A 14,390-nucleotide genomic window follows, 5' to 3' on the forward strand; every position below is an offset into this window, starting at 1 on the left:
CAGTGCTTAGCACAGTGCCTAGTACACAAAAGAGATCCAACAGATGTTCATTGTAAGGAAAATAATTATTTGGGACTCCTAAGAATATATTTCAATAATTAAAATTACCGCCACTGGGCTAGTGGTTAATTCTACGGTTTGTATCCCTTCCCTGTAACTTTAGCATCCTCCTATCCTGAGCCTTTAAGTTTCCCTTAAACCACTTTTCTCTATCCTCCCAACCTTTACCCCACAAATCAAAAGACTTCATGAAGGCATGCTCCCAGTTTTATTAAGAGTTCGTTGGATGGAAAATAAACAGTGATGCAGAAACCTAGTATTTAGTGGCTCTGTGGGACATTACCTGTTACACTACACAGCAGTTAAGGGCATAGGTTCTGGAATAGGCATGGGTTCTAGTCCTGACTCAGTCACTTACCAATAGTGGGCTTGGGCAACTAACTTGACCGTTCTAGTTCTAGTTTCAATGCCTGTTGAACGGGAATAATAAAGGTATCTATATTTCATGGGGATGCTGTGAGAATTAAATGAGATAAAATATATAAAACAATCAGTACTGTGCCTGGCACAGAGTAAATATCATAATAGCTAACATTTATTGGATAATCAGTACTCTGAATTTTCTAGTGCATATTCCATCACTAATAAGCAGTGTGATCCCACCACATTTCAATTAATAAAGCCCCCCTCGCCCCGCTTGTCTCCCTTCCTGATCTGTAGAAAACAAGAACTCTGCGGTGCCCCTCAGATATCTCCAATCTATAAAACAGACCTCTTGATTTTTCTCCCCAAATCTGTTTTCCCTCCAGAGTTCCCTTTAATAAGCAGCACCACTATCCACCCAGTTGTTCAAGCATCCTTGCCTCCTCTTTCCTTTATCCTCCACATTCATTACAAGCCCCCCTCGCCGCGCTTGTCTCCCTTCCTGATCTGTAAAAAACAAGAACTCTGCGGTGCCCCTCAGATATCTCCAATCTATAAAACAGACCTCTTGATTTTTCTCCCCAAATCTGTTTTCCTCTTTATCCTCCACATTCATTACATCGGCTCATGCACCAAAGGGTTCATTCCTCACCCTCGGTCGGGCACATGCAGGAGGCAACTGGTCGATGTGTTCAACTCACATCAAAGTTTTTCTCTCTTCCCCCTTCCCTCCCACTTCTTCTGAAAAGTAATGGAAAAAAATATCCTTAGGCCCTAACCGGTTTGGCTCAGTGGATAGAGCGTCAGCCTGCGGACTCAAAGGTCCCAGGTTCGATTCCGGTCGAGGGCATGTACCTTGGTTGCGGGCGCATCCCCAGTGGGGACTGTGCAGGAGGCAGCTGATTGATGTTTCTGGCTCTCTATCCCTCTCCCTTCCTCTCTGTAGAAAACCAATAAAATATATTTTTTTTAAAAAAATATCCTTAGGTGAGGATTATCAGCAACAACAAATAATGATTTCTTATCACCGTTTTCTTTTTTTGAAATCTTCAGTGCAAGCTTTAGTAATAGTTCATTTTAAGCCAGTTATATTTTATAAAAACTTTACAAGAGATATTGCAATTAAGAGTTCTTCACAATAAAAGAAGGAAATGAAGGAAAAAATATTGCACAACATTGTTTCTATTTTGAACTGTATTATTTATTTTTTTAAAATCCTCACTCTAGGATATGTTTATGACTTTTAGAGAGAGAAGGGGGAGAGAGAGAGAGAAACACTGATGTGAGAAACATACAGGTTGCCTCCTGTATGCACCCCAACTGGGGATCAACCCTCAACCATTTTTGTGTACAGGATAATGCTCCAACCAACTGAGCCACCTGGCTAGGCTCAAATGCTATATTTTAAAAGAGCATTGTTTCTTTTCCTTTCTCTTCCTTTCTCTTAATTATTTTTTTGTGTTAATCCTCAGCTGAGGATATTTTGCCATTGATTTTTAGAGAGTAGAAGGGAGGGGGAGAGACAGAGAGAGAAACATCAACGTGTGAGAGAGACGCATTGACCGGTTGCCTCCTGCATGTACCCTGATCAGGGCCAAGGATCAACCCTGCAACTGAGGTACCTGCTGCCCTTGACCAGAATTGAACCCGGGATCCTTCAGTCTGCAAGCTGACGCTCTATTCATTGAACTAAAATGGCGAGGGCTCTCCCCTTCCTTTTAAAGCCATATACGTAGGGTCATATTCCAACCCTCCTCTGTGTGTCTTCTCTAAGGAGAAGAGCTACTTTTGAAGTTTAAGGCTTGTTCGAAGGAGGTATGTGGAAAGGCACAGTGCACAAGGAATCAGGCTACTGGAATCCAGATACAAACTGTTTCCTCATTTCTCCTCCTACAAAAGAACTTTATACAGAAGGAAGGTTGCAAATGCAATGCCAATTTTAACACATTTCACACCACTCAGGAGTTTTCTCGTGTTTCGCACGCCATCTGTTAAGGACCGCTCACGAGTGTTCTCGTTTTTCACGCCCATGGAAAAAGGAGCGAATCTAGATAGTTATGTAAATTTTGTTTGGTCCCTCTTCATAGAGGAAAATGTTTTACCCAGTACCATACATTAAAAAAAGTACTAGGAACTTTAATTGTTTAATTGTTTTTGTAAATAAAAATGTTATAATTATTGAAAAACAACACCTAAAGTGCATTATGATGATTTAAATAACGTGCAGTTTGCCCAAAAACGTGCGGTCCCTGGAGTATGTCTTAGAGATTTCTATGCGGTACGCAATGTGTTAATATGTTCGATAAATAAAGGAAAAACATGGATGATGAAATATTGATAAAGAAATGAAACTGTGTTCTGTTTCAAACTACTATGCTTTTATAAAAGTTAAGAGTAACAACAGATATAATAGATCAGTCTTCCTTGTTAACCCAGCACTTCGAAGTTTGTAGTTTTTTAACAGCTTTATTGAGATAACTCATATACTATACAAAGCACCATGTACACAACTGGATGGTTTAATTCAGAGTTGTACAACCACCAAAAATTTTATTTTATTTTATAAATATACTAGAGGCCCGGTGCACAAAAATTGGTGCACTCGGGGGGGAGGGGGGGTCCCTCAGCCCAGCCTGTGCCCTCTCAAAGTCTGGGACCCCTCGGGAGATAACGACCTGCTGGCTTAGGCCTGCTCCCGGGTGGCAGAGGCAGGCCCAATTCCTAGGTGCAGCCCCTGGTCGGGCTCAGAGCAGGGCCGATTGGGGAATTGGGGTGCCTTCCCCTGTCATGCACAGAGCAGGGCAGATCGGGAGGTTGTGATGCCACCCTCAGTCACGCTCAGGGTAGGGCCGATTGGGGGGCTGGGGCACTGCCCCCTGTCACACTCAAGGCAAGGTTGATTGGGAGGTTACGGAGTCACCCCCGTCATGCACAGAGCAGGGCCAATCAGGGGGTTGGGGCGCTGCCCCCTGTCACGCACAGAGCAGGGCCCATCAGGGGGGTTGGGGCTCCGTACCCTATCATGCACAGAGCAGGGTCCATCAGGGGGTTGGGGAGCTCTCCCCTGTCACTCACAGAGTAGGGCCGATAGGGGAGTTGGGGCACCGCCCCCTGTCACACACAGAGCAGGGTGGATCAGCGGGTTGGGGCACCGCCCTCTATCACCCACAGAGCAGGGCCAATCAGGGGGTTGGGGCGCTGCCACTGTCACACTCAGGGCAGGGCTGATGGGGAGGTTATGGCTCTACCCCGTCACACACAGAGCAGGGCCCGTGGGGGGGCGGGGGGGGGGTTTGGGGCACCGCCCTCTATCATCCACAGAGCAGGGCCGATCAGGGGGTTGGGGTGCCGCCACTCTCACACTCAGGGCAGGGCCGATGGGGAGGTTATGGCTCTACCCTGTCACACACAGAGCAGGACCGATCAGGGGGTTTGGCCGATGCCCCTTGTCACGCTGATCCCAGTGCCGGGAGGCCTCGCGGCTCCACTGATCCCGGTGCTGGGAGGCATATTACCCTTTTACTATATAGGGTAGAGGCCTGGTGCATGGGTGGGGGCCGGCTGGTTTGCCCTGAAGGGTGTCCTGGATCAGGGTGGGGGTCCCCACTTGGGTGCCTGGCCAGCCTGGGTGAGGGGCTGAGGGCTGTTTTCAGGCTGTCAGGTGACTGAAGCTCCCAACTGCTCCTTTTTTTATTATTTTATTCTGGGCCAGCTTTAGCTGTGGCTCCAGCTCTGCAGCCTCTGCTGCTGGGAAAGCGGAAACCCTCGGGCCCAGACTTGTTTGTGTTCTACAATCTAAACTCTGTATCAACTCCAGCTCTGAGATCCCTCGCTGAAAGCAGGTTTCTGGAGTTTTTTTTAGCTTCTATATGTTACTATGTTTCAAACTGCCCACTCAGAGGCCTGCAGCAGCAGGCGGGGAATGTTGGAGTCCGTCGTCACTGAAGCAAGCAAGCCTCATGTACAGTTTAAGCTGCCTGGCTGCCGGTCGCCATCTTGGCTGTCAGTTAATTTGCATATCTCGCTGATTAGCCAATGGGAAGGGTAGCAGTCGTACGCCAATTACCATGTTTCTCTTTTATTAGTGTAGATTTTATTGATTTTTTACAGAGAGGAAGGGAGAGGGATAGAGAGTTAGAAACATAGATGAGAGAGAAACACCGATCAGCTGCCTTCTGCACACTCCCCACTGGGGATGTGCCTGCAACCAAGGTACATGCCCTTGACCCGAATCGAACCTGGGACCCTTGAGTCCGCAGGCCGACGCTCTATCCACTGAGCCAAACCAGTAAGGGCAACCACCAAACCTTTTAGAACATTTTTATCAGCCCCCAAAGAAACACCATATAGATTAAGAATACTTCCCATTCCCTCCTAACTCACCACGCCTACACCTAAGAAGCTATTAATCTACTTTCTGTCTCTGTGGATTTACCTTTCTGGACAATTCATATAAATGAACCAACACATGGCTTTTGTGACCAGCATCATTTCCTCACCATAATTTTATCAAGGTTAATCCATGTTGAAGCATATTTTATTCCTTTTAATTGCCAAATAATATCCCACATTTCATTTTCCATTCATTAGCTGGCAGACATTTGGGTTGTTTCTACTACCTGTCTATTCTAGCCTATCTAATAATAGACAAATATGGTAATTAACCATATCTCTGACACATTTCCCATTGGCTACTCAGGGTGATATGCAAATTAACTGCCAACCAAGATGGCGGCCGGCAGCCAGGCAGCTGAAGTGAACAGGAGGCTTGCTCGCTCCAGTGATGGAGGAAGCCAAGGTTCCCCGCCTGCCGCCGCCCAGCTCTGAGCTGCACTCTAAGCAACTATGTTGCAATTATAGAAGCTAGACAATCCCCAGAAATCTGCTTTCAGCCAGCTGGGCCTCAGAGATGGAGTTGCAACAGTGTCTCAATTATAGAAGCTAAACAAAGCCCAGATACCTGCTTTCAGCAACCGAGGTCTCAGAGCTGGAGCAGAGCCTCAGGGCTAAAGCCGGCTCTCAGCTCCAGTGATAGCCATAGAAGGTAATTAAATCCCAGAATAAAAAAAAAAAAAAAAAGGAGAGGTTGAGAGCTTCTTCAGTCACCCGCCAGCCTGAAAACGGCCCTCAGCCCCTCACCCAGACTGGCGAGGCATCCCAGTGGGGAACCCCACCCTGAAGGGGGTGTGACCAGCTGCAAACATCCCATCATCCCCTCATCCAGGCTGGCCAGGTACCCAAGCGGGACCCCCACCCTGATCCGGGACACCCTTCAGGGCAAACCAGCTGGCCCCCACCTGTGCACCAGGCCTCTATCCTATATAGTAAAAGGGTAATATGCAAACTGACCCTAACAGCAGAAGGACTGGGAATGACTGGTCACTATGACACACACTGACCACCAGGGGGCAGACACTCAATGCAGGAGCTGCCCTCTGGTGGTCAGGACGCTCTCACATGGGAGGAGCTCTGCTCAGCCACAAGCCAGGCTGATGGCTGCCAGTACAGAGGTGGTGGTGGGAGCCTCTCCTCCCTCCTCAGCAGCGCTAAGGATGTCCGACTGCAGTTTAGGCCTGCTCCCCACTGGCAAGTGGACCTCCCCCGAGGGCTGCCGGGTTGCCAGAGGGATGTCTGATTGCCATCTTAGGCCCAATCCCCTGGGGAGGGGGCCTAAGCCAGCAGGTGGTCATCCCCTGAGGGGTCCCAGACTGCAAGAGGGCACAGGCTGGGCTGAGGGACACCCCTCCCCCAAGTGCACAAATTTTTGTGCACCGGGCCTCTAGTATAATAATAAAAGCCTAATATGCTAAGTGTCCAGTCGTCCGTTCAACCAATCAAAGTGTAATAATGCTAATGATATGCTAAGACCTCTCAACTGCTGGCTATGATGTGCACTGACCACCAGGGAGCAGTCGACCAGTTGCTATGATGTGCACTGACCCCCAAGGGGCAGAGGCTCCAACTGGTAGATTCGCTTGCTGCTGGGGTCCAGCCCCCTCCTGCGGTCCCTCCCTGGCTGGCCAACCTCCTGCGTCCCTCCCTAGCCCCGATCATGCACTGGTGGGGTCCCTCAGCCTGGCCTGCGTCCTCCTGCAATCCGGGACCCCTCAGGGAATGTTGGAGAGCTGGTTTCAGCCCTATCCTGCTCAACGCAGGAGTTACCCCTGGTGGTCAGTACACTCCCACAGGGGGAGTGCCCCTCAGCCAGAAGCCAGGCTCAAGGCCGGCAAGCACAGCGGCAGTGGCGAGAGCCTCTCCCGCCTCTGCGGCAATGCTAAGGATGTCCGACTGCCCCGAGTAGTGAGCCTAAGCCGTCAGTCAGACATCCCCCAATGGCTCCCGGACTGCGAGAGGGCGCAGGCTGGGCTGAGGGACTCTCTCAACGCCCCAGTGCATGAATCTTGTGCACCGGGCTTCTAGTTATAAATAATGCTACTGTGATCACTCAAGTACAAGTTTGTGTTAGATATATGTTTTCAATTCTCATGGATATATACCGAGAAATGGAACTGTTGGATCACACAGTAAGAAAGTCTGTCTTTTAATATAGCTAGCTGAGTAAATGTTAAACAATGCTTATTCTAAAATACAAGTGTACAAGCACTTCTTCCCCCTACACTGATATATTTAAGTTAAATGAACCCACCTAAAATAACAGAAAAAGACAAAGTTCAATGTTACAAGTCACAAAAATTCTAAAAGACATTTTATGAGTTTACTCATTTAAAATATTGATATTTCATATTTATCTAAATAAAATCTAGTGAATTTCCTTGTTTTAATTTGAGTGCAAGAAATATTTAAGGTAACACTTCTGATATCCAAAACAATCATACCTATGGCATAAGTGTTTGTGTGGGCGTAAGTTTTAATGAACTGAAAACTTATGTCCACAGAAAAACCTGCACAAGGATGTTTATAGCAATGATACTTATAACGACCAAAAACTTGGAAGCAACCAAGATGTCTTTCAGTTAGCGAATGGATAAACTGTTGTATATCTTAGACAACAGAATATTATTCAGTGCTAAAAAGAAATGAGCTGTCAAGCTATAAGAAGACATGAAGGAAACTTTAACGTTTATCACTAATGAAAATATCAACCTGAAATGGCCAACTATATGACATTCCAACTATAAGACATTCTGGAAAAGGCAAAACTATAGAGACCAGTGGTTGCCATGGTTGGAAAGAGGAATTGATAAATAGACAGAGCAGAGGATTTTTAGGTCAGGGAAACTTCTATACGATACAATGGTGAGTGAATCCATGGAATTACACATTTGTCAAAACCCACAGAATGTACACCACCCAAAGCGAATCATTATAAACTACTAGAGGCCCAGTGTACGAATTTATGCACAGGTGGGGTCTCTTGGCCTGGCTGGAGATGGAGGCCTATTGGGGGGCCGGCCGGCCAGGGGGAGAGACCCTGGGAGGTTGGCCGACTGGCCCCACATCGGGGCCGATAGGGCTGGAGGGGGTGGGGAAGGCCTCTGGAGGTTGGCAGTGAGAGTACACTGACCACGGGTGGGGGGGGGGGGGGGGAGGGGTGGCAGCTCCTGTAATAAGCGTCTGCCCCCTGCTGGTCAGTGCAGCCATAGCAACCAGTTGACAGGTCACTTAGGCTTTTATATTTATTTATATATCTATATATGTGTGTGTGTGTAATGATGAACTCTGAGTAATAATGGAAGTCTGAGTAATAATGGAACCATTAAATCATTGATGTAACAAACGTATCATTCTGGTACAGGATGATATTAGTGGGGGAGATTATGCATATGTGTGGATAAGTATGTGAAACTGACCTTTTTGCTGCATTTTGCTATGAACCTAAAACTACTCTAAAAAATAAACTTTATTAATCTAGAAAAAAGTAAACAGTAGCCATCAGACAATAAATAATGAACAACAAAAATCACTTACTACAGTTTCCTTGGCAGGAGGAGGCTTGATCTGTTGACTGGGGATCAGAACAAATGTCAAAGTACCATGCATATCAGACTGTAATAGAGAGATTAGGTAATTCTTAAAATCCATACTTATGAAAATCATTTCATGATCTTATGATCAATATTCCCTACAGTGGACTATTCTGGAACCCCTAGGAGACTTAAAAAAAAATCAGTAAAGATGAATCCCATTTTGTCAGGAAGCACAAATTATGCCTTTCATAGACTCCACTATAGTAGAGCTAGCCAGTAATAAGGCATTCTGTAATTCTGGCACACTGGGCAAAGGCATTTAGAGTTTAAGTCTTGGGTTTTGATCTTCTACTCAGTGTAAGTTTAGGAAGATTCCCCAGTGAAGGGCTGGACATACCAAAGTGCTATAATAATTCTGGGTTACCTACTCTGATATACATAAGTTTTAATACAGTAGAAATTGAAATAGTAATTGTGACTAGGATAAGAAAAGTGATACAAATATTCTCACTTCCCATTCCCAAATATTCCCAAATACTCTCTGTCATCCATTCTATTTTTAATTTTATAGTCTTATTGCTAGGTTCACTATTATTTCCCAGTACACCACTAACTATTGTTCAGATACCTCCAGTTTAGACAATAGAACAATAATCATACTTTCTGGTCCTGAGATAGCAGGAAGCAGTGCTCAAACCAGAGATAGCAGCCAATAAAACAAAGGCTAAAAACAATGATCACTTGCACTTTGCTCTCCCAAAGCAATAAATGGGGTTCAGTGAAAATAAGGACATAAGGATGTTTTCTAGATTTGTCAACAGACATCAGCAGACAGGCGAGATTCTATTGTAACAATTGATGTTAAGTCAATAAGAATATAAATCTGATTTGTGGGGATATATGCAGTGATCAGAAATTGCTCTCAAAAGCTGTTTATAAACGGCTTCTTGATTATACAAGCACTCTCTAATAGAACTTTTTATGATCATATAAATATTCTATATCTATACCATAATATGAGAGCCATTAGCTACATACTGTTCTTATCTAGAATACAGTTGTTAGGAATGAGAAACTCAATTTTAATTGTTACTTAATTTAAATCAAAATAGCTAGCACATGTAACTATTAGACAATGTAGATGTATACCACTGCTATTACCTAACATTACTAAGAAAATAACAATTAAGTGTAGATCATAAACAAAATGAATATAAATATGAGGGCATGGGCTTTGTTTTGTTACTGTTTCTCTAGCAGCTGGCCCATAGTAGGCACTTAAATAAATATATGTTGAATGAATTAATGAGATATATTAGTGACTTCAGAGGTAAATAAAATATACCTGATATTAACAAAGCTCAAAATAAAGAAAATATCAGTAGTACCAATGCCAAAATAAAACTCTACTAATAAATATTGTAAAAATATCATGTGAAAATTAGGCTAGAAATTATCTAGTCCTCTTAGCAATTATTTTTAAAATACTTTAAAACGTTTTATTCTGAAGTCTAATAACAAAAAATCCAACTTTCAAGAACCTACCAAATATTCGTCTACCTGTGTCAACTTACCAACAAGTCAAAAACCTCATTTACATCTTTTCCCCGAATTTCAATGCCATTAATCTCCAGAACTTCATCTCCTTCATGTAAAAGACCACTTTTCTCTGCAGCACCCCCTTTTACTATCCGACTAATGATGACAGAATCCATTTCGTTACGAACTGTAGCACCCTAAAAAATTCAACATCCAATTTTAAAATAAAAATGCAACTTTTTGGTTAAAGATTTCTTCATTTTTTAATTCTTATTTTTCTCTATTCAATAATACTACCCTTCAGTTATCTTGAGGAAGAAATTAACTTACACAGCTAGAGTAATCAAGATAATTGGGTTACTATTTAGGTGACCATTTTCCTTACATTTTCTGCTGCAGAAACATTGCATTCATTAAAATTTTAAAAATCAAGCAGGCTTTTGAAGCATACAACAGAAAAATGCACTTGCTTAAAAACCACCTGAAGACTTGTTCTCTATATGTTGGATGCTATTCAAAATGGTTATACTATATTTAGGTGTAATTCGAGAACATGACATATCTATAAAAGTTCTTTTTTAAAATTTAAAATATGATGGGGAATGAAAACTATTCTGGTTGACTATACAAATGTTAAATATTATAGCTACATCCAATTCACATTAAAATATATTAAACATTAATATTACACAAATGAGGAACACAAACATACACATTCAAAAATGGAAATAGAAAATACAGAAAAAAGCTTCAAAGTAGACAGAGTTTTAAGATTTTTACCCTAAATTTTCCCCAAATTTTTTTTTTCTAGTGGGGAAAAAAAACTAAGTTATATAAACTGCCCATAAAATACGGTCTGTATTTATGTATCCCACTATTCAAAACACAATTTGAGATCAGGATTCAAGAAAATTCTTGAAAATAAAGGAAAGAAAATTAAGGCAATAATAGCAGACTAAGAAGAGACTGAAAAAAGTTTTACCCGAAAAAACTATAAAACAAATATTAACATTAATAAATACACACTTCTAAGTATATGTGAAGTATGTATAAGTAATTACGTGTCAACAGATTTTAATTGAATTAAAAGATCAGATTTTTTTTAAATTAGGAGAATAATAAAGCAGGTTACTTATCCCTTTGCTCCTCAACAATTATTTCACAAGCTACTATTTTCATCAAATTAGGGTGAGAAAGATGAACACATTTTTCTCTGAAAAAGGAGCATGAGAAAGAACATAAAATAATGTCAACAAATTTATCTCAAAAGAGAAAAACTACCAGAAACATAAAGGGATCTTTAACTGTCTGCTATACAAAAGATCCCTGGGTAGAAAGGATCTCAGATCAGATACATGGAATACTTACCAATGGAATATCTCGAGCCTTTTCTATACGAACTATTTTTACAGTTTCTCCTCCGTACTGGCCAACGCTTTCATAAACTCTCTCAACTGTAATGGGCTCTAGCTGCATTTCCTGCTCAGCAACCTTATCATGGGCCAGTAAAAGTGCCTGTTTCAAAAAAAAAATCCATAGCATTAAAAAATCCATAGTATTCTGGTCATTAAACCTTTAAAATAAATACTATAATTAATGATATATTCAGATTTGTTTCCAAACCTTCCAATGAGGTACAAATGCAACCCTGTATCTTTCAAGCTAATAACAATTAAAGATGTGTTAGGGTCCTGGTCGGTTTGGCTCAGTGGATAGAGCGTAAGCCTGTGGACCAAAGGGTCCCAGGTTCGATTCTGATCAAGGGCACATAACTTGGTTGCAGACTGCTTCCCGGCCTGGGCCCTGGTCAGGGCTCCTGCAGGAGGCAACCAATCGATGTGTTTCTCTCACATCGATGTTTCTGTCTTTCCCCCTCTCTTCCACTCTCCCTGAAAATCAATGGAAAAATATCCTCGGGTGAGGTTTAACAACAACAACAAAAGTAATAATAAAAAGATATGTTAGGTGTAACAGGCATACTCTGGGATAGGTTCTGAAAGTCTGAAGTGCTTATTATACTGCAAAAAAACAAAGTCAATTCAAAGGCCCAAAACCATAGATAATTTAAATTTATGGGAGGGGGAAAAACAAAATAGGGAAGAATTTTTTTCAAAAAAATAACAAGTTGTTTCAAAACTAATGTTAATTTTAAATATAAAAATATATAATCCAACAATAATTATTTCATAGTGGGAGTTGTAAACAACTAAACAGCCTATCGATAATATTTGAAGTCTCTTCTAGCCCTAAGGGACTGATTCAGAGAGACTTGGAAGTTGGAAAAACCACATATACATAATGCTCTGTACATTTTCTACCTGAATATGTGGAGCATTCAGCAAAGCAGTTAATTCTTGTCCTTCCTTCTGGTGGATTGACTTCAAAACAATTTGTACCTAAGGAACAAAAAGAAAGATGAATTCTTCCTAGGGTACAGAAAATATCACCAGCACCTATACATGTATTTTTAAAAAGATACAATTTAAAGTCGTAAAAAATTACTTATAAGAAAGGCCCTAAAAAGAGTTATTAGAAAAGAAGTATTTTTTCTCACAGTTTTCAATCTGATCATCCTATCTAATAAAAGAGAAACATGGTAATTAGCATACGACCGCTACCCTTCCCATTGGCTAATCAGGGCAATATGCAAATTAACTGTCAGCCAAGATGGTGGCCGGCAGCCAGGCAGCTTGAAACTAACATGAGGCTTGCTTGCTTCAGTGATGGAGGAAACCAATGTTCCCCGACTGCCGCTGCCGGCCTCTGAGCTGCAACTCTAAGCAACTATGTAACAAATATAGAAGCTAAACAAAACCCCAGAAACCTGCTTTAGTCCGCCGGGCTTCAGCCAGCAGGATCGCAACATTGTAAGCAAAGGCCAGAAACCTACTTTCAGCAGCGGAGGCCTAAGAGCTGGAGCCAAGCCTCAAAGCTAAAGCTGGCCCAGAATAAAAAAAGAAAAAAGAAAAAAAGGAGCGGTTGGGAGCTTCACTCACCCCCAGCCTGAAAACAGCCCTCAGCCCCTCACCCAGACTGGCCAGGCACCCCAGTGGGGACCCCCACCCTGATCCAGGACACCCTTCAGGGCAAACCAGCCGGCACCCACCCTTGCACCAGGCCTCTACCCTATATAGTAAAAGGGTAATATGCCTCCCAGCACCAGGATCAGCAGAGCCGAGAGGCCTCCCAGCACCGGGATCAGCGTGCAGGGGGCAGCGCCCAAACCCCCTGATCGCCCTGCGGCTGTGTGTGTGACAGGGTGCGGCGCCCCAACCTCCCCAACCCCCACGGGCCCTGCTCTGTGTGTGATGGGGTAGAGCCATAACTGCCGGGAGCCGGTCCATGCTTGCTGTTACCAGGGACCTGGCATATATGGCATACTGTTCTTAATATGTTTGCTCACCTTCTTGGCACTATGTGTTTTAACCAAGGTCTCTGAGAAAGGTTGTTTCCCTAGGTAGGGATTTTCCCCTGAAGTTAGGGAGGGAATAAAACCTCTTAACTAAGTGCCAGGCGGGTAATTAATCACTTTAACTACGAACAATCATGCTTAAGCTACATAATCTTTACTCCCTGGAATGGAGATAAGAAACGCCCTAACCTTTGGAATAGAGATTGATAGGATTGGAATCAACTGGTATAAATACAGATGTAACAACACAGAACTTAGAAGACAGAACTTAGAAGACAGAACCTACACACAGAACCTACACACAGAACCTACACAGAACCTAGAGACAGAAGAACTTCGCTGGAGAGAACATGGCAAAAGATCCTGGACAGAAACTGGCCACAGAACCTAGAGACAGAACCTAGCGAGAGAACCTGGCTGAAGAACCTAGAGACAGAACCTGGCTACAGAACCTGGATAGAACATGGCAAGAGAACCTGACTAGAACCTGGTGACTGAACCTGGCTGGAGAACCTGGACAGAACCTGACTGGAAAACCTAGCAAGGGAACATGGCTACAGAACCTGGCTGGAGAACCTGGAGAACCTAGCAAGAGAACATGGACACAGAACCTGGCTGGAGATCCTAAGCAGAACCTCTCTGAAGATCCAGACCAGAACTGGGCTGGAGATCCTGGCTGGAGATCCTGGCTAGGCTGCTGATCAACTGAACACTGTCTCCGTGTCATTCCTTCTTCGCCGACTCCGTCCACACCTTTGGGGACCCCTGGACCTGCTGGGGTTGGACCCCAGCACATAACCTCCCCATCGGCCCTGCTCTGTTCGTGACAGGGGAAGGCGCCCCAACCCCCTGATCGGCCCTGCTCTGTGCCTGATAGGGGGGAGCTCCCCAACCCCCTGATCACCTTGCGGATCTGTGTGTGACAGGGTGCGGCGCCCCAACCCCCCCACCCCACGGGCCCTGCTCTGTGTGTGACGGGGTAGAGCCATAACCTCCCCATCGGCCCTGCCCTGAGTGTGACAGTGGCGGTGCCCCAACCCCCAGATCGGCCCTGTTCTGTGGGTGATAGAGGGCGGCGCCCCAACCCC

The 14,390-nt window shown here is 43.8% G+C and overlaps 1 protein-coding gene across 1 annotated transcript in view; it reads right to left on the bottom strand.

Moving 5' to 3' along the window:
* PALS1 (protein associated with LIN7 1, MAGUK p55 family member) overlaps window positions 1-14,390 on the bottom strand; it is a 91,868-nt gene that overhangs the window by 21,277 nt on the left and 56,201 nt on the right. Inside the window, exons 6-9 of the mRNA XM_081088114.1 lie at window positions 12,209-12,286; window positions 11,259-11,405; window positions 9,926-10,087; window positions 8,353-8,430 (exon numbers count right to left, since the gene is read on the bottom strand). Of these exons, the coding sequence (XP_080944240.1) occupies window positions 8,353-8,430; window positions 9,926-10,087; window positions 11,259-11,405; window positions 12,209-12,286 (465 nt within the window). The remainder of the gene's footprint in view (window positions 1-8,352; window positions 8,431-9,925; window positions 10,088-11,258; window positions 11,406-12,208; window positions 12,287-14,390) is intronic.

This window comes from Myotis nattereri (genome assembly GCF_964212035.1).
Source record: "Myotis nattereri genome assembly, chromosome: 1".
NCBI classification, from domain to species: Eukaryota; Metazoa; Chordata; class Mammalia; order Chiroptera; family Vespertilionidae; genus Myotis; species Myotis nattereri.